General features: G+C 40.9%; 1 protein-coding gene across 3 annotated transcripts in view; it reads right to left on the bottom strand.

Moving 5' to 3' along the window:
- Positions 1–13,667, bottom strand: part of KLHL7 (kelch like family member 7) — a 68,718-nt gene extending 55,051 nt beyond the window's left edge. The window contains exon 1 of one of the 3 annotated variants that reach the window (XM_082693714.1): positions 13,260–13,667. In XM_082693714.1, the coding sequence (XP_082549840.1) occupies positions 13,260–13,379 (120 nt within the window). In that variant the 5' untranslated portion in view covers positions 13,380–13,667. Of the gene's footprint in view, positions 1–12,612; positions 13,017–13,259 lie in introns of those variants that run through there. The other 2 variants (XM_082693715.1, XM_082693717.1) reach the window with 2 other exon arrangements.
- Between the last annotated feature and the right edge of the window lie 5,710 nt (positions 13,668–19,377).

Genomic DNA, 19,377 nt, shown 5'->3' on the forward strand with positions numbered 1-19,377 from the left:
ATCAGAACTGTAGAGAATGCAAAGGCACTAACTGCTCCGCACGACTGCCTGCTACAAATGTGGATCATTCGTCTTTCAAAAGAAAATACTTTGTCACTACACAGAACTCAACTATTACAGCACTGGGTTGTCAAGAACATAAGGTTCAAAAGAGAAATAAAAATTATGATTTAAATGTGCTGAACAGACAACGGGAAAAAGGGAGACTCTAGAAGACCTGGTAGCTGGGTAAATCCACCTAGCAAATTTTTCCAAGAACAAAGGTATCCTATGTCAGTGAAGTATTATTACGCGTGGATGAAAATTCCTTCCCTATATGGTAAAGTGTTCTATTAGCCTCTGGATAAGTGATTCCTCTCACCTGAGTTTAGAATCTGCAAATTATAGATAGCAAACACAGACTGGAAACATGTGCAAGCAAAAAGCCCAGACATCTTTATGTTTTCTTTGAAGATTCTCTGTTTCCTAGAAACTGAAGTTTCTGTTGTTTTAGCCTGGGAACAATAATGTAGGTCAGGACTTTATAGTAAGGTGTCAATATCTGCACTATTTATTGTAGAGTTATCTTTTTGGGTTTGTGGGGGTGGAGATGATGCTGTGCTAATCTTAAGACCCCTAGGAACCCTTCAACATTCTGAAAACACGTGGCACCAACTACCTTGAAATTGGAGAAATTCATCTTTGGAGGTGCTAAACTAATTTAATATATTCCAATGAAAGACAGCCCAGGCAGCAGCTACTGAAGAAAGTTTCCCAGAATCTGCCCAAACACTTAAGCTAATGCTTTCCAGCTGAGCCTGAGCGGTGTAAGAAACAAGGGAGAGCACATATTTGGAAGGGCCTTTAATTTTAACTGACAGGGAGATCACAGACATGGGAATTTAATAATGAGTGGGTTCATAGGAGTCAAATTTTGGGGACTTCATATTTCTAATATGTAATTAGATGGAGTGTTTTAAGCTGTCACTTGGTTGGTCACTGCAGATAATCTGGAGAGCCATGAAAGAAATCTTGGTTGAGAAAAATTGGGGATGGGAAATAGAAGTGAATTTCCAATCTGGAGTTAATAGATTATCAACTCACTTAAAAGCTTTCTGGAGGAAAAAATTTAAATAACTTTTCTGAGGTGGTCTACAGAAGATACACAGAAGAACAGTTATTGATAGAGGATGCCTTTAAGATAGGACAAAATGCTCCCTGTGCAGGTAAAACAACCACCACAAAAACCAAACAGAAAACCTAAAAAAACCACAAAACACCTGGAAACAAATTCTTATTTATTTACTCAGTCCAGTTACTTCTGTTGGGAGTTGGGATAGGGCTTCGGTACCTGAATTCTACTATTCAACCTTCTGAGATTCTCATCAGGGAGTTTACATAAAGATTAACAGCCAGATAATACATAATAAAACACACTACTGGGATGCCTGAGTGGCTCAGTCAATTAAGTGTCTGCCTTGGACTCAGGTCATGAACCCGGGGTCCTGAGAGCTCAGTACTGGCCTCCCCGCTCAGCATGGAGCCTGCTTCTTCCTCAGTCCTGTCCCCAGGCTCATGTGCAAGCACATGCACTCTCTCCCTCAAATAAACAAAATCTTTAAAAAATTATATATATTAAAAAAACACATTATTGATAGATGGGTACTTGGTAATCTCACACCTGGATACCCCAATATTTAAATTTTGGAATTTGCATATTCATATGTCCTGTAGTGGGGAATAAAAGATGGCTGGGCCCAAATCCATCTGTAAAGTCCACTATAAGACATACTTTACCTAGTCTCCTTAGCTGATGGAGATCTTAGTAGATGTACATCTCAAAAGAATAATTGCACCATTAATAAAACAATGTCTTGACTTCTAGCTTAATCAGATAACATCACTCTCATTGAGCAAAACTTGTAGGAGAGAGATGAGCTCCTTCTCCTAGGTGAGGCTGAAGGTCAGACATGTTTTCCCAGCCCCAGCCCCTTTGCCCTCTGTTCCCCATACCACATACAGATGGACAGAGAGAGAGAGAGAGAGAGAGAGAGACACACACACACACACACACACACACACACACCATGTGTGTGGGTGTATGTATATCCATTCTCCTTTTCCTTTCAGGGAAAAGCCTTATAATAGTGGTTTTCAAACTTTTTAAGCAGCAGAATCCATTTTCAAGTGATGTGATTTCACATAATTTACAGAGACAAGGGGCAGATGGTTTGGCTCAGGTCATCATCCTCAGGTCCTGAGGTTGAGTCCCACATTGGGGGGTGGGAGGGGCTCCTTGCTCAGTGGGGAGCCTGATTCTCCCTCTCCCTCTGCTCTCCCCCTGCTTGTACTCTCTTTCAAGTGAATAAATAAAATCTTAAAAAAAAAAAATTAAAAAAAATTTACACAGGGGCGCCTGGGTGGCTCAGTGGGTTAAAGCCTCTGCCTTCATCTCAGGTCATGATCGCAGGGTCCCGGGATAGAGCCCCACATCGAGCTGTCTGCTCTGCAGGGAGCCTGCTTCCTCTTCTCTATCTCTCTGCCTACTTTGATCTCTGTCTGTCAAATAAATAAATAAAATCTTTTAAAAAAAAATTACACAGACAACACACTTTCTATATAGTCAGACTTAGCCTGGCAACCAAGGGATGGAAGAAGCTCCCCTGATGCTTAACGATTCACTCACAAATATTTTGCTTCTGATATCACCAATCAGTCCTTCTGGAGGTGGATTCTGCTAGTTTGAAGATACAAGGACCCAAAAGAAGAATGCTTCGACCAAGTGACAGAGTAATATTTTTACAGAATTAGAAGTTAAGGCTACAACTGGGCATTTTGTCATTCTCCTCGCACGGGATAGAAAGAACAAAAGTTTTTACATTTGGTTAGCTGCCTGAACCTGAAGGAGAAAGAAAAAAGGTTTCTCTTCTCTATGGGACAGAGGATAACTGGAGCTTGGGGATCCCCTTGGGTACCTTTTTGTTGTTGGGAGAGAAGAGTCCTCTATGGTTCTCTTGAATTCCTACATATCTTCCTGGACATGCCATGGGCCATTTCTCAGGGTTATGTTGGCAGTAAGCAACGATAAGGGATAAGATAGTCTTCCCTATAGGAGTAAAGAATAGGCTTGCTTACTGTTTGCTATAAAATGACAGACTCCTTAAGCTCAGTGTTCATTCCGTAGCTACAACACAAACCCACTGTGTGTATAACATCCATCTGGGCCCCAGTGGGTCACCCTCACAGTACTTGTGGGGCAAGGGGAACTGACACATACATGTGGAAGCTCATGATACTGTGCTCTAACTAATCAAATATGTTGTCTCTAACCTAGGAGTCTCATGTCTTCTGCCAGCATCCATCAAACAGCAATAGGCTAACTACTCAGCTTATAAGTACTGTAAAACCAAATTCCAGGCCCCTTGCTGGTACTAAATCCAGGAATAAATGTTAATGAAAGACTAAAGTGACCCTATACAGGCAAGACCAAAGGTTCAAGACACCTAGGAATAAAGAAATACGTCATACCATCAGATAAAGAACCCTGAACTGCAGGTCCTAAAGAATAGGAATAGGCAGTAAAAGAAGAAATTATGAATAATAAAAATATTAACAAATAAATAATAAAAAATGAATGAGGCTTCTATTTTTATTTTCATCCTTGCTCTTATATTTATGTAAGTTTTAACTATGAAATGTTCCCCTCCATAATCATGTAAAGACTCTATTAAGAATTAGGCCTCAGAATCTTGAAATGACTATAGAAGGAATGGATATCACCAAGTAATCTTTTTTTTTTCTTTTTTAAAGATTTTACTTATTTATTTGACAGAGATCACAAGTAGGCAGAGAGGCAGGCAGAGAGAGAGGAAGGGAAGCAGGCTTCCCAGTGAGCAGGGAGCCCAATGAGGGGCTCGATCCCAGGACCAAGATCATGACCTGAGCCAAAGGCAGAGGCCCTAACCAACTAAGCCACCCAGGCGCCCTATCACCAAGTAATCTTGAAGTCAGATATAGTTAAGTGAAAAACCTGATGACTTTTTTTTTTTTTAATGGATTCTGGCAATCTAGCATCCAATTTCCTGCCTATTAGAACCCCAAGCTCCCATTTCTGGAAAAATTCCTCTTTATGTACTATGTTGGTAAGAGGGCAATATGGAAGTTAAGAGTCAGTTATTCACTTTTTTTTTTTTTTTTTTAAGATTTTATTTGACAGAGAGATCACAAGCAAGCAGGCAGAGAGAGAGGGGGAAGCAAGCTCCTCGCTGAGCAGAGAGCCTGATGCGGGGCTTGATCCCAGGACCCTGAAATCACGATCCAAGCCAAAGGCAGAGGCTTAACCCTCTAAGCTACCCAGGCGCCCCAGTTAATTCTTCTCTTTACTCAGCAGAGCCAAAACCTGGCAAAGAATCTAAGGCCAGCCAATTATTTACCTACTTTCAGGATTCTGAATTTTGAGCAAATAATAGAAAGATGGTGGAAAAATTGTTTTTATGGCAGTGGCAGCAGCAGCAGCAGCAGCAAATAGTCAAGACTTTTCCCACACTATAATTGCTTACAGAATCTCCAAAGCCTACCTAACAGAGAATGCCAGGATTTCTGCTTCTTTGCCATTCCTGCTCCTCTTCCAGTCTATGGTCAATACGGTAAGCTCCTGTTATTCTTGCAATAAATTATTTTGGCTTAAGAGAGGACATATTTTGGTTGCTGGTAACCAAGAATTCCAGGAGATTCATTGTGATAATAGCAATACTAACATTATATGACAATACTGAATAATTTATCAAGAATTTTCAGGGGCACCTGGGTGGCTCAGTTGATTAAGTGCCTGTCTTCAGCTCAGGTCACGATCCCAGAGTCCTGGGATTGAGCACTGGGCTCCCTGCCCAGTGGGGAGTCTGCTTCTCCCTCTGCACCTCACCCCGCTCTTGTGATCTCTCTCAAATAAACAAAAAAAAAAAAAAAAAAAAAAGTTTTCAGGGTGCCTGGGTGGCTCAGTGGGTTAAAGCCTCTGCCTTTGGCTCAGGTCATGATCCCAGGGTCCTGGGATCGAGCCCCGCATCAGGCTCTCTGCTCAGCGGGGCGTCTGCTTCCTCCTCTCTCTCTCTGCCTGCCTCTCTGCCTACTTGTGATCTTTCTCTGTCAAATAAATAAATAAAATCTTAAAAAAAAAAGTTTTCACTTTCTCTGTCTCACTATCCCCAACATCAGTAAGGTAGGTCAATATAATATTATGGCCATTGTTGCGCACATACAAACATAAAAGTCTAAAGAAGTTGTGACTTGCCCAATGTCACACAATTAGTAAGAAGACAGAACTAGGACTCAAACCCAGAGCTGTTTGACTCCAAAATCCATGTTATTTCCACTATTGCATACTGCTTCCCACAGCAATGAGTGACTAAAGAAAGGCAACAGTACTAAAAAATTTTATAGAAGATACAAAGCCACTTTATTTTTAAAAAATATTTTACTTGACAGAGAGAGAGAGAAAGAGTGCGCACGTGCATGCATAAGCATGAGCAGGAGGCAGAAGGAGAGGGAGAAGCAGGTTTCCTACCTCACAGCGAGCCCGATGGGGGGCTTGATCCCAGGATCCTGGGATCATGACCAGAGCTAAAGGCAGACACTTAAACCAACTGAGCCACCCAGGTGCCCCATAAACGACTCTAGAATAATTTTTCATGATAAAAGTTTACACTATAATATTACAGTGTGATTCAACTTAAGTGCAAAATGAACTCATTTACTCCTGGCACACCATTTGCCAGCATGTTAACTTTACATTAAGTATAGAATTTAAGGTATTTAGCATAGATGGTATATTCTTAAGACTGTCTCTCTTAAATATTAATCAACCACATTTTTGACAGTTTAACAGAATGAAACTAAATTGTATGCTATATTATTATGCCTAAAATATTTAATATGCTGGCTATTTCAATGCTATGAATTTTTTAAAAATATTTTATTTATTTGATAGAGATCACAAGCAGGCAGGGAGTCAGGCAGAGAGAGAGGGGAAAGCAGGCTCCCTACTGAGCTCGATCCCAGGATCCTGAGATCATGACCTGAGCTGAAAGCAGAGGCTTAACCCACTGAACCACCCAGGCACCCCAACAATATGAATCTTTGTAGTAAATGTTCACTGGAGTTCTCCCCTCTCAGGAAATGGTCTCAGTACATGAGTCTTTCAAGATCATGTTTGTGCTACAAGACCTTGTTCTCCTTAGCATAGATACCTGATTCAAAGGTTTAGCACTCAACCCAAGCTAGGTCTATCAGATACTCTCTATCCAGAATGGCATTAAAGTAAGAACTGAAGCATGAATAGGAGAGAAAGAGAGTTAAAAGGCATTGGTACATTTCAGGCTTTGAAGGGAGACAGGTGCCTGGACTGAAATGGCTAAGAGTGGTATGAAATCTGACTGAAATAGATTGGGATCACATCAGACAGGGCTTTGAAACCCTGGTTAAGAATAAATATTCCTTACAAATCCACAATAATAAACCTCAAAAAACCTTCAAAAATACTGGCAGCAATCCTACCAATTCTATCCTTCACAAAAATTACTTGCCTCGACCTCTAGCTTCATTTTCCTCCTTCATTCTAGTGGATGATCTCATCTACCATTTTTAGAGAGAACAAAGGCCTCTGGACAGAAACTCCTTTATTCTCTTGATTCCAAACATACCTATATACCAACCTCTCTTCCTTCCCACTCTTTTTTTTTTTTTTAAAGATTTTATTTATTTATTTGTCAGAGAGAGAGAGGAGCAAGAGTGAGCACAAGCAGACAGAGTGGCAGGCAGAGGCAGAGGGAGAAGCAGGCTCCCGGCCGAGCAAGGAGCCCGATGCGGGACTCGATCCCAGGACGCTGGGATCATGACCTGAGCTGGAGGCAGCCGCTTAACCAGCTGAGCCACCCAGGCGTCCCTTCCTTCCCACTCTTATAGAAGAGAAAATGTCCTTCTTCCAAGAGAGATTAATTACCTTTACTTTAGATCTCATCTCAGGAATCATCTATCAATTATCCATTCTGTCTCATATACATTCAAGCACTACACCTCAAATGCATTCTTTTTAAAATTTTTTTAATTTAAATTCAACTGAGATAACATATACTATATTATCAGTTTCAGAGTTAGAATTTAGTGATTCATCAGACGCATACAACACCCAGTGCTCATTACTTCAAGTGCCCTCTTTAATGCCCATCCTCCAATTATCCCATCCCCACTTCCCACCTCCCCTGAAGCAACCCTCAATTTGTTTCCTATAGTTAAGAACCTGTTATGGTTTGCTTCCCTGTTTTCATCTTATTTTTCTCTCCCTTATGTTCAACTGTTTCTTAAATTCCACATGTAAGTGAAATCATATGGTATTTGTTTTTCTCTGACTGACTTATTTTGCTTAGCATAATACCCTCTAGTTCCATCCATGTCATTGCAAATGGCAAGATTTCATTCTTTTTGATGGTTAAGTAATATTCCATTACATTATATATACGTCACATTATCATTATATATCTCTCATATTCTTTATTCATTCATCTGTCAGTGGACATCTGAGCTCTTTCCATATCGAGTGGATTCTTCCTTTCAGTTTTTAAGCACACTTACATCTCTCCAACTGAAACAAATAAAACCAAACGAACTTCATTTTACTTCCCTACTTCCTTCAGGGCCAAATTTCTCCAGTGACTGTTTTAATTGGCTCCTATCTTACTCAAGATAATCTGACTTCCAACTGTCTCCCTCCTCTCACCTGCACAACACAGATCTGAAGGAGTTTTAGAATAAAGGCAAATCCCCCTAACTTGACTTAGGAGACTGTGCATGGGCAGGTCTCTAGCTACTTTTCCAGTTTCATCTTACACCATCCTCCCCCTAATGTTTGGTGCTCCAGCCACTCTGGTCTTTAATCAGCCTCTTGTACTTGCCACTCTATGGTAAGTAGGTCTCTGAATCAGGGCCTCTGCATCTGTTGTTCCATCTACCTAAGAGGCTCTGCCTTAAGGTGCCTAATTAACATGTACTCTTATTTCAGCTCTCCGTTCATTTACCAGTTCCTTGGGGAAATCTTTCTGATTTGATGGTCAAATCATCCAACCCCTCACTGTATCACATTCTTCTCTTTAATAATACCTACTACCACTGTTGCAATTTTACATTTCTTTTGTGTGATTGCTTGACTCATGTCTCACTCTCCTACTAGACTAAAACCTGAGCAAGGACTGTCTAATTTTGCTCATCACTGCAACTACAGAATCTAGCAAAATGCCTATATATGCTAGGCATTTTGCTAGACCCCACATACAGTGGTTCTCAGTAAGCATTCATCCAAACGGAGGAGTCAGAAAGCCAAACTGAGCTAGAGGAGTAAGTCAATAGTGAGCCAAAATGGGGAGGGGGGGCAGTGAATCTACCCACCCTTTGGCTTTAACAGCAGGGAGAGAGGTATTATTTATAGAGGAATGTTGAAACTAAGAATGGGTAGGCTGGACTGGATGGTTAATTTAAAAACCAGAGAAGTTAAAACATGCCTAAATGCTAGACTCTGATAGAGAAGAAGTTAAAGATGCTCAATAGAGATGGAATAACCAACAGTATAACTTTCCTGACTAGGCTAATATTGAGGGAGCCAAAGCCCAAGTGAAAGTACTGGCTTTAGATGGAAAGAGGCAGCTCCTTCACTGTAAAAAAAAAAAAAATAAGAACTGTCAAAATAAGTATATAGATTTTGTGGTGGAAATTTAAAAGTTAGATAGTTCTAAAATAATGTCTTCTATTTATTTATGGTATCAAAAAGGGGTGATATACTGAAAGTATAGATACTGAGAGAGGACTCACTGTAGAGGAAAACAGGACTTACCTGGGAAAGAACTGCCCAGTAATGGGATATTTTCCAGCTGTGCTTAGAAACCTTGCACAAAAAAAGGTAAAGAGTCACTGATGCTTTTTATCAGATGGATGGGAAAAAAGAATGGAAGGTCATGAAAGCCTGGGGCATTGGAAACGGAATGAAGAGAGAGATGATTATCTCCTAAGTGGACAGAAAGAAGAAGACAGTGGAGTTAAAAATAGGAAGGTCTGGAGGATGGGAGTTGTCAGTGGGAGCTGTTGGGAGAAACAAAATGAGACAAAGCATGTAAAACACATTGCAGAATGGCTGGTTGAAAATAAATGCTCAAGAATTGTTTCTATTATTCAGAATTTAAGGCAGAAGGTTTAGATTATTCACAACAAACCGTGTAAAGATTAATGACTACTAGTAATTTACAATCTTGAAGAGCTGAGTGTACAGAAGTTGAGTCATTTTACTTAGTAAGTAAGCCCACCTGACTGCTCAGCATCCAATCCTTAAATCAGCTTTTTTGGTTCTCTCACATAATTCTTAGTAGGACTTTAACATAAGCTTTTAAATTCTAATTATGCTTTAATTCACTTAACATGAGGCAACTGTAAACTGTAGTGGTACTCAGGAAGGTCTCCTGAGTCTTCTGACCCTTAAGGTCTCCTAGACTTCATTAACACAAGAGCCAAAGCAATTAGGTATGAAAAGTAGTGACTATGACCTAGCCCCACTTTGCAGAGCTCTTCTGTTGTTTATCAGGTAATAAAATTAATCTAAACAAAAAGTTAAGGAAATAAAAAGGTGCTCAACCTAATTAAATAAGATGCTACTAGGGGTGCCTGGGTGGCTCAGTGGGTTAAGCCTCTGCCTTCGGCTCGGGTCATGGTCTCGGGGTCCTGGGATTGAGCCCCGCATCGGGCTCTCTGCTCGGCGGGGGGCCTGCTTCCCCCTCTCTCTCTGCCTGTCTCTCTGCCTACTTGTGATCTCTCTCTGTCAAATAAATAAATAAAATGTTTATAAAAAAAAAGATGCTACTATAACCCACTAGAATGACTAACATTATAAAGACTGAAAATACTGGGGTGCCTGGGTGGCTCAGCGGGTTGAGCCACTGCCTTCGGCTCGGGTCATGATCTCAGGGTCCTGGGATCGAGCCCTGCATCGGGCTCTCTGCTCTGCAGGGAGCCTGCTTCCCTCTCTCTCTCTCTCTGCCTGCCTCTCTGTCTGTCAAATAAATAAATAAAATCTAAAAAAAAAAAAAAAAAAAAAAGACTGACAATACTGAGTTTTGATAAGGATGTAGAGTAAAAAACTAATACACAGCTGGCCTAAGTGTAAACTGCCACAGCCCTGGACACTAAATAACAATTTCTATTAAAGCTGAGTATATCATAACCTATGACTCCACAACGCCACTCTTAGGTATTTCCCAACAGAAATGCATGCACGTGCACATGAGCAAAATATGCAAAAATGTTCAAAGTAGTATATCCTGGGATGCCTGCGTGGCTCAGTTGGTTAAGTGTCTGCCTTCAGCGCAGGTTGTAATCTCAGGGTCCTGGAATCCGGTCCCGTATCAGGATCCTTGCTACACAGGGAGCCTAATTTTCCCTCTGCCTGCTGCTCTCTCTGCTGTGCTCCCTTGCTGACAAATAAATAAAATCTTAAAAAAAAAAAAAAAAGCAGTACTATTCTTCATAGTGCTGAACGAGAAATAACTCAAATGTCCATAATGATAGAATAGATAAATTGTCGTATATTTATACAATGGAATACTAAATACAATGAGGATGTACTAGAGCTACACAGAACCACATAATAAATATCACAAAAATAATGTTAGCTTTCAGAAACCAATACCCAAGATTATATACTGTATAATTCCATTTATATAAGTTCTAAGACAGGGAAAAAAAATCTATGATGATAGAAGTTGAAACACTGGTTACCTTTGGAAGGTGGGTAGTGATTGAGAAGAATGTAAAGGGGGACCTCTGGTATGCTCTTCATGTTCTATTTCTTGTTGGTGGTGATGTGTTTATTTTGCAATAATTCATTGAGCTACATGTTTATGATTTGTATCCTTTCAGTGATTCCTATACTTCATTGGAAAGTTTACTATAAAAACAAAAGGCTAAAAATGACTGCAAGGATGGTGAAGGGAAAGGCTCCATAAGAAGCTGAGGCTGCTGGCTCTGAAGAACCCCCACTCTATTCTATGTATAGAGTTCGCTGCCAGGCTACGGAAAGATGAAATGACCTAAATCATATTTATCTAAGATCACAAAACTAATTAATGGCAGAGCGGGAACTGGAATTCAGATATTCTAATTTCACCACTTTCTCAACTTCCTGTAAGAATGTTCCTGGGTATGTACAGAAGGGTCCCTGTCATTGAGGCACACATTATTTTGATTCCCAAAGTAATAAGGTCATATGGGGAAGCAAAAATAGTCACAGCATAATATTCACTAAAGGACAAGAACATTTAAAAAATTGGTTCCCATTCAAACATTCTTCTTCTGGCTCAGACCAGTTTGTTTCTGCCAATTCCCATCAACTGCCCTTGTCAGTCACTCTTGATGAGTCTCTCTTGTGTTACAATGTTAAACAGAACAATATAAGTACAATGTAAATGAACCGCAGACTGAAACTGCACATCTTGAAAAAGATGCGGGATTCCATGAAGTTGGAAGTTCCATAGAAGTTCTATTGGAGAATACCCAAATAACATGTAAAGCCATTGACAAAGAGAGAATCCAACATATTAAGGTCAGTTAACCACTGTGGAAGAGATCCCTGGCTGTTCCACCCAGTACCTATTTTCCCCTTCCTACTAAGTAACAGTAACAGAATCCTGATTTTTCAGGAACTTTATTTCTAGCTTAACAGTAAATAAACAGAAGTTAATGAAGTCTAAAGCTAAGTCTAAGAACCAGATATGAATCAATTTTTAAACCCAAAGAGCTAAACACAGAGTTTCAGAAAATCCCCTTTTTTTCAAATAAACAACAGGGTGCAACTAGGTTGCTGCATCCATCTCCTTAAGGAATGAGGCGATGCCTCACCATGCTGGTGTGGATAGATAAAACCACGTATCTGGGGGGAATGGGAGGGATGTTGGAAACAAATTTGAGCACTGGTGAATGGTGTTCACCCTTTACAAGCAGACACTTGTTAAATGCACCAGTAATATGAAGTCAATGGTGTTGTAAATATAAAAAGGTTAACAAAAAAAGGCACTTGAATGTATACATGAAAATAGATACATGAAAGTAAGTTACACACAATACTGAATTCAGACGTTCACAGCTACTTCCGCACAAAAGCCTGGAAAGATTTAAAGGCATTTGGACAGATATCTACTGCATTCATGCACCATTCCAGGAGCTGATGAACAAAGACAAGATCCGGGCAGTCAGAGTTTGCTTAAAGAAACCAGAAGCTAGTATCTTCATATAAATCTTATATTCCTGACCTGTTTTCCATATTCTCATGAGAACCACTAGATAAGCAAATGAGGTTTCGCTATTATTCAGACGCACATCCTTTTGTCTTCTTTAAAAACAGAACCGCGGTTACAAAACAGAAACATTCCCGCATCTCCTTCGATGCGCATTTTTTTAGAAATAAAGCTCACGGAATAAAAAAATTAACCAAGTGACTTTCCTACGCCCTTTGGTAGAAGAGGTCATAGAATTTAAAAAACAAAACAAAACAGAAAACATCTCTAGTGCACATTCTCCGTGTTAAAATCTATTCCTTTCATAACCCACCTTTCGCCGACGTGAAGACTTTCATTAATGCGCCACACATCAAAGCCAGAACAAAGAGCTCCTCTTAATCACAGAGGCGCACAGGGGCCTTAAAAGACTGCGCGGTATTATCGGTGACTGTTTCTGCTCGAAATGAACACGTACAGGAGAATTTGTCTCCGACTAGCTCCTCCCGGCTAACCCAGAGGAGGGCCGGGGATCCTTATTTAAGAGGAGCTGATTTCAGGCCAGCTGTGCCTTTCCCTTTGGGGGCTTCGGGTTGGGCTGTGCCAATGGGCTTCTCCGCACAAGATCTCACGACACCTTAGCGGCTCGCCAATGGAGGGATCCTCGCCTCACAAAGAGATAACTAGGGCAGAGCTGTTACACAACCGATACGCGACGCCGAATGCCAGCCCGGGGAGTCCCCCAGGAGTGGGACTTGGGAGCCACAGCATCCGCCGACGAGGCGACGCTGCGGCTCGAGAACGGTTTAAAGCGACCCTCGAGTCAACAGCAGCTCGGCCGGCGTGCGAAAATGGAAGGAAGGGCGAGGGCCGAGGAAGGGAGCCGCGACCCCGCCGGGCGCGGTTTCGGCCCAGGGAGCCAGGGGCGCGAGTCCCGGACCCCCTCCCCCCTGGCGTCCGTCACTCCCACAAAGGCGGTACCTGTTTCCGCATGTTATTCATGACGCCCATGAAGCCCGCCAACAATTTAGCTTCTTCTCGAGCAGCAAGTTTCTTCTCGGTCTTCTTTTTGCTGCTCTTCTCCACCCCGGAGGCTGCCATCCTCCGTCAGCTCGGTTCACGCCCGGGGCTGGCCGGGCCGAGCGAGGGGTTGCACGCTCCGGGCACGCTGGGGCTTCTGTTTACCAAACAGCGCGGCCGGGACTGCGGCTGCAGCGCCCTGCTGCCCGCGCGGCCACTGCGGAAGGACAAGGCCTGGCGGCCCCCTCAGAAACTCACCCGGAGGCGACGTCGCGGGCTCGGCGGCGTCCCGACAGAACCGGAGCCGGGCCGACGAGTCTGCGCACTTGGCTCGCGGGGGCGGGCGCGCGCAGCGGGGAGCAGGGGGCGAGGCCTGCGCGTCACAGCAGCGCGCGGCTTGTAAGGGAGCAGTGGGCGAGGCCTGCGCGTCACTGCCGCGCGCCTCTCCCCGCGACGCGGGGCGGGTCTCCGGCTTTGGTCGCCGCCAGCTGCCGCCTGGGTTTGGACCTCCAGCTGCTCCAAGGGCGTGCATGCTCTTCCGTTTCCCCAAGCCAGGTTTTACAGATTGAGGTTATGTGGCGAGATTTTTTTTGGATACATAGGCAGTATCTCCCCTTAATGTAAGCACCACAGGAACCGGGTTGGTGTTTTCTTCCCGGCAGCATCACAGCCTGGCAAATTGTAGACACTCAATATGTATTTACTAAATGATGAAAGATGATTACGTTATTGCAAGTGAAAGGCATCGTACATGGAACACAAGAGCTGTTTGCTTGTTTTATCAAAACAAAAACACACAGTTCCATTGGTGTCTCCTTGATGTGGAATGCCGGCTTACTTAGGCTGGTTTACTTAGTGTTTGAAACCAATGAGGTATCGGCTCCAGAAATCTTCAGTTAGCCCAGTTAGCCTTCCCCAAGTATTCTACCGTGACGCGAAACTCAGTCGCAGGACTCATGAAAAGGCTTTTTTTTTTTTTTAAACGATAATAATCTATTCTTTCTAGTTTATGCTAATAATACAAGATTATTTGAAATGGTACGTTATTTTACATTCTGAAAATCTTCTACATATCCTTTTAATTTTCTACCTAGGTCTATATAGGCATATACAGAGGCATATTTTATGGAAAATAATTTACACTTTTGAAGCATTATGCTTTCTCTTGACAAACGATGTGCAATAACTCACATGAAAGCAGGTGGCATATAACCTTCCATTTTTATGAAAGAGTAAGGGATTTATGTCTATGGGCCCTTTATCTTTCTTTTTTTAATCTAGAGGTTTCCATATCTTCTATTTTAACTAGTCAATCATTTGAGGTTCTAGAGTGGACCCTGGCAAGAGAAACAATTTGTTATTCATGAAATACGAAACAAGGATAATGTAGTTTGTTTTATTATTTATTTATTTATTTATTAAGATTTTATTTATTTATTTGACAGAGCTCAGAAGCAGATAGAGAGGCAGGAGGGAGAAGACTCCCCGCAGAGCAGAGAGCATGAATGCAGGGCTCCATCCCAGGATCCTGGGATCATGACCCCAGCGGAAGGCAGAGGCTTTAACCCACTGAGCCACCCAGGTGCCCCTTTAGTTTGTTTTATTAAAAGACCTAAAACACTGAAGAATAAGAGTGTATTTAAAAATTCCTTTTCATTGAAAGGAAGTAGAAACCTGTCTTTTAACTCTAAGGCCTTGGGAGACACTAAGGATCCATGATTCAAAGGCAAAAATACAGATCATGAGATGGAATACTATTCTGCAACAAGGCAAAGGAAATAAGGAACAGCAATCATCCTACTTGATGTCAAAACAGTTCTTTCACATATTGCAGAATACACCTCATTTTATTCTTCACTTCATTGCACTTTGCAAGTATTGCTTTTTTTCTTATTTTTACAATTTAAAGATTTGTGGTAACACTGTGCTGAGCAAATCTATCAGTACGATTTTTCCCACATTTGTTCATTTTGTGTCGGTGTGTCACGTTTTGGTAATTCTAGCAGTATTTCATATTTTTCGTCATTATTATATTTGTTATGGTCCTCTTGATAGTGATCTTTGACGTTACCATTTGAATTCTTTTGGGGGTATCACAAACCTCCTCTATATCAGATGGTGAATTGAATAAATATGTGTGTTCTGGATTGTTCCACCAACCAGCTGTTTCCCTGTCACTCTCTCCTCAGACCTCCATATTCCCTGAGACACATCATTATGGGAATTAGGTCATTTAATAGCCCTATAGTGGCCTCTAAGTGTTCAAGTGGAAGGAGCAGTTACAGATCTGTCAACTGTAAGTCAAAAGCTAGAAATGACTGAGATTAGTGAGGAAGATATGTTGGAAGTAAAGGAAGACATGAGATAGACCCAAAGCTAGGTCTCTTGTACCAAACTGTTGGCCAACTTGTGAATGAAAAGGAAAAGTTCTTGAAGGAATTTAGAAGTGTTACTCCAGTGAGCACACAAATGATAAGAAAGTGAAACAACCTTACTGCTTACATGGAGAAAGTTCTAGTGGTCTAGATAGAAGATCAAACAAGTCACAGCACTGCCTTAAGCCAAAGCCTAATCCAGAGCAAGTTTCTAACTCTCTTCAGTTCTGTGAAGGCTGAAAGAGGCAAGGAAGCCACAGAAATTTTAACCTGGGGATGTTGGTTCGTGAGACTTAAGGAAAAAAGTCATCTCCAAGATGTAAAATTGCAAGGTGAAACAACGATGATGTAGAAGCTATAGCAAGTTATTTAGAAGATCTAGCTAAGATAATCAATGAAGGTGACTACACCAAGCAACAGATTTTCAATATAGGTGAAACAGCCTTCTATTAAAAGAAGACGCCATGGCACTTTCATAGATAGAGAAGAAAAATCAATGCCTGGTTTTAAAGTTTCAAAGGACAGGGTTACTTTCTTGTTAGGGGCTAATGAAGCTGGTGACTTTAAGTTGAAGCCAATGCTCATTTACCATTCCAAAAATCCTAGGGCTCTTAAGAATTATGCTAGCTTTACTCTGTACACTATACATGAACAACAAAGCCTAGGTGATGGCACATCTGTTTATGATATGGTTTACTTAATATTTTAGGCCCACTGTTGAGATCTGCTCAGAAAAAATGATTCCTTTCAAAATATGATTGCTCATTGACAATACTCCTGGTTACCCCAGAGCTCTAACAGAGATGTAAAACAACATTAATGTTGTTTTCATGCCTGCTGACACAACATCCATTGCAACAATCCATGCAGCCCATGGATCAAAGAGTAACTTTGTTTTTCAAGTCTTATTATTTAAGAAATACATTTCATAAAGCTATAGCTGCTATAGATAGTGATTCCTCTGATGAATCTGAGCACAGTGAATTGAAAATCTTCTGGAAGGGATTCACCATTTTAGATGTCATTAAGAACATTTGTAACTCCTGGAAAGAGGCCAAAATGTCAACATTAATGGGAGTTTAGAAGAAAAATTCATTCTGATCATCACGGATGACCTGGAGGGATCAAGACTTCAGTGAAGGACAGAACTGTTGATACGGTGGAAACAGCCAAAGAACTAGAATCAGAAGTGGAGCCTGGGAGTGCCTGGGTGGCTAAGTCGATTAACCAACTGGCTCTTGGTTTCGACTCCGATCGTGATTCCATGGCTCATGAGATGGAGCCCCATATTGAGTTCCCCGCTCAGTGGGGAGTCTGCTTGAAGATTCTTTCCCTCTCCTCCTCCCTTGTGTTTTTTTTCTCTCTCTCTCCCTCTCTCTAAAATAAATAAATATTTAAAATAAAGAAGACGCGATTGAACTGCTGCAATCTCATCCTTTATCCGTTTTTCTATTAGGGGAATGTAGCTTGTTCAGACTTTTTTCTATCACCAAAACATAGCTACTCATATACAAATACATATCTCCTTGTATATATGTATGACATTCTAAGTAAGGCCCATATTGTGGAATTGCTTAGAGAGGAAATATGCATTGTCAACTTTACGAGGTTTGATCAAATTTTTCTCAATATTCTTGTCAGCAATGGATAAGTGCTCAATAAAATCAAAACCCCAATTTTTATTTACACAGCTCATAATCATAAACAGTAAGGAACTGGGGGATTTAAGCTGACAATTAGTCTTAATTATTGAAGTCATTTTTCCTTCAATAAAGTCAACAAAAATTAACATTTACTTAAAATTTACTATATCATAATCACTGTTACATATTTTCTCTTTTTTTTTTTAAAGATTTTATTTATTTATTTGACAGAGAGAAATCACAAGTAGATGGAGAGGCAGGAAGAGAGAGAGAGAGGGAAGCAGGCTCTCCGCTGAGCAGAGAGCCCGATGCGGGACTCGATCCCAGGACTCTGAGATCATGACCTGAGCCGAAGGCAGCGGCTTAACCCACTGAGCCACCCAGGCGCCCCACATATTATCTCTTTATCATTCCCTTCATCTTCATTGTAAATTCCCTTCCTCTATGTTCATCTGTTTTGTTCTTTAAAATTCCACGTATTAGTGAAATCAGGTGATACTTATGTCTCTGACTAAGAATCCTGCCACAAGAGGGAGCAATTGACTAATTTATTTCACTTAGCATAATGCCCTCTAGTTCCACCTGCATCATTGCAAATGGCAAGATTTCATTCCTTTTGATGGCTGGGTAATATTGTGTGTGTGTGTGTGTGTGTGTGTGTGTGTGTGTGTGTGTAACATCTTTATTCATTCATCTGTCGATGGACATCTGGGCTCTTTCCATTTCTTGGCTATTGTGGTCATGCTGCTATAAAAAATCATCTAAAGATTTAATAGGTTTACTTATTACAGATTGTTTACAAGATAATTTCTCAAATATAACATATATAAATATAACATTTATTGAGTGCATACTCTGCGTCAAGAACCATACCACTATCTCCCCATTTTACAAAAAACGAAGACAAGTCTTAGGAAGGTCAAGAAATAGCTAGTAAACAGCAGTGTCAAGATGGGAAATTAAATCTGCCCAACCGTCGTGTTCAAGTACTCCACAACCATGCTATCCACCTTTTTTTTTTTAATTTTTAATTTTTTATTATTTATTTATTTGACAGAGAGAGATCACAAGTAGGCAGAGAGGCAAGCAGAGAGAGAGAGAGAGAGAGGAGGAAGCAGGCTCCCCACTGAGCAGGGAGCCCAATGCGGGACTTGATCCCAGGACCCTGAGATCATGACCTGAGAAGGCAGCGGCTTTATCCACTGAGCCACCCAGGCGCCCCAACTATCCACCTTTTTGAATTAAATTTATTGTTGAAATTTTTATACTGTGTGGAAGGTAATCAAAAAATGAGCGAACATTTATTTCACATTTTCTGTGTGAGAACTACTGTAGCAGAAGTCAAAGAAATATAACATGGTTCTGGGCCCCTTCACTTCCCCTCAAAAGCTTAGATTCTATTAGGATTACAAGACACCTAAAAGCATCAAAGGCATCATGGTAGCAAGTGAAAATAGTCAGGTGAAAGGTTTGTAAGTGTGTCTTTTCATCTATCCAGATCTTTTGCTGCTCTCAGGAGAGAGCAAATGAATGAACATTTAGAAGAAATCAGTTAATTTTGTTGGACCCATAGTGTTTTCTTAGCTTTTCTAAATGTCAGGAGATCTTCCATCTCTTTGTGAAGATACCTGATGAATGGAGGGATCATTCACCTGGAGAGAAGAGTCCCAAGGGGACAGAAGAAACCAGTAACAAGCTTGTAGACCTTGGGATCACCTTTCCAAAAATAACTTTGGATCTGAATTATGGGAGTGGAAGCTTAGGTGTTGGGGAAACCTTTATCAATATGACAGGCAAAAAAATTTTTTTTCAGTGTTGTTTAAAAAATTCCTTATAAGATTGAACATCTTTTCATATGTTTATTGGCCATCTGAGTTTTTTCTATTACAAATTGCCTATTTATGTCCTTTGTTCATTTTTGGTTTTTGATTTTGTAAGCAATTTCTGCTGAGGTGAGTTTTAGGCAAATTGAGTTTGAGATAATGTAAGTCATTGAAGATGTATGATGAAGTCTCCAAGGCAAGAATACAAATGAGCAAAAGTAGATTACTGATTGATGTA

This window comes from Mustela nivalis (assembly GCF_964662115.1).
Source record: "Mustela nivalis genome assembly, chromosome: 12".
In the NCBI taxonomy this organism is placed as follows: Eukaryota; Metazoa; Chordata; class Mammalia; order Carnivora; family Mustelidae; genus Mustela; species Mustela nivalis.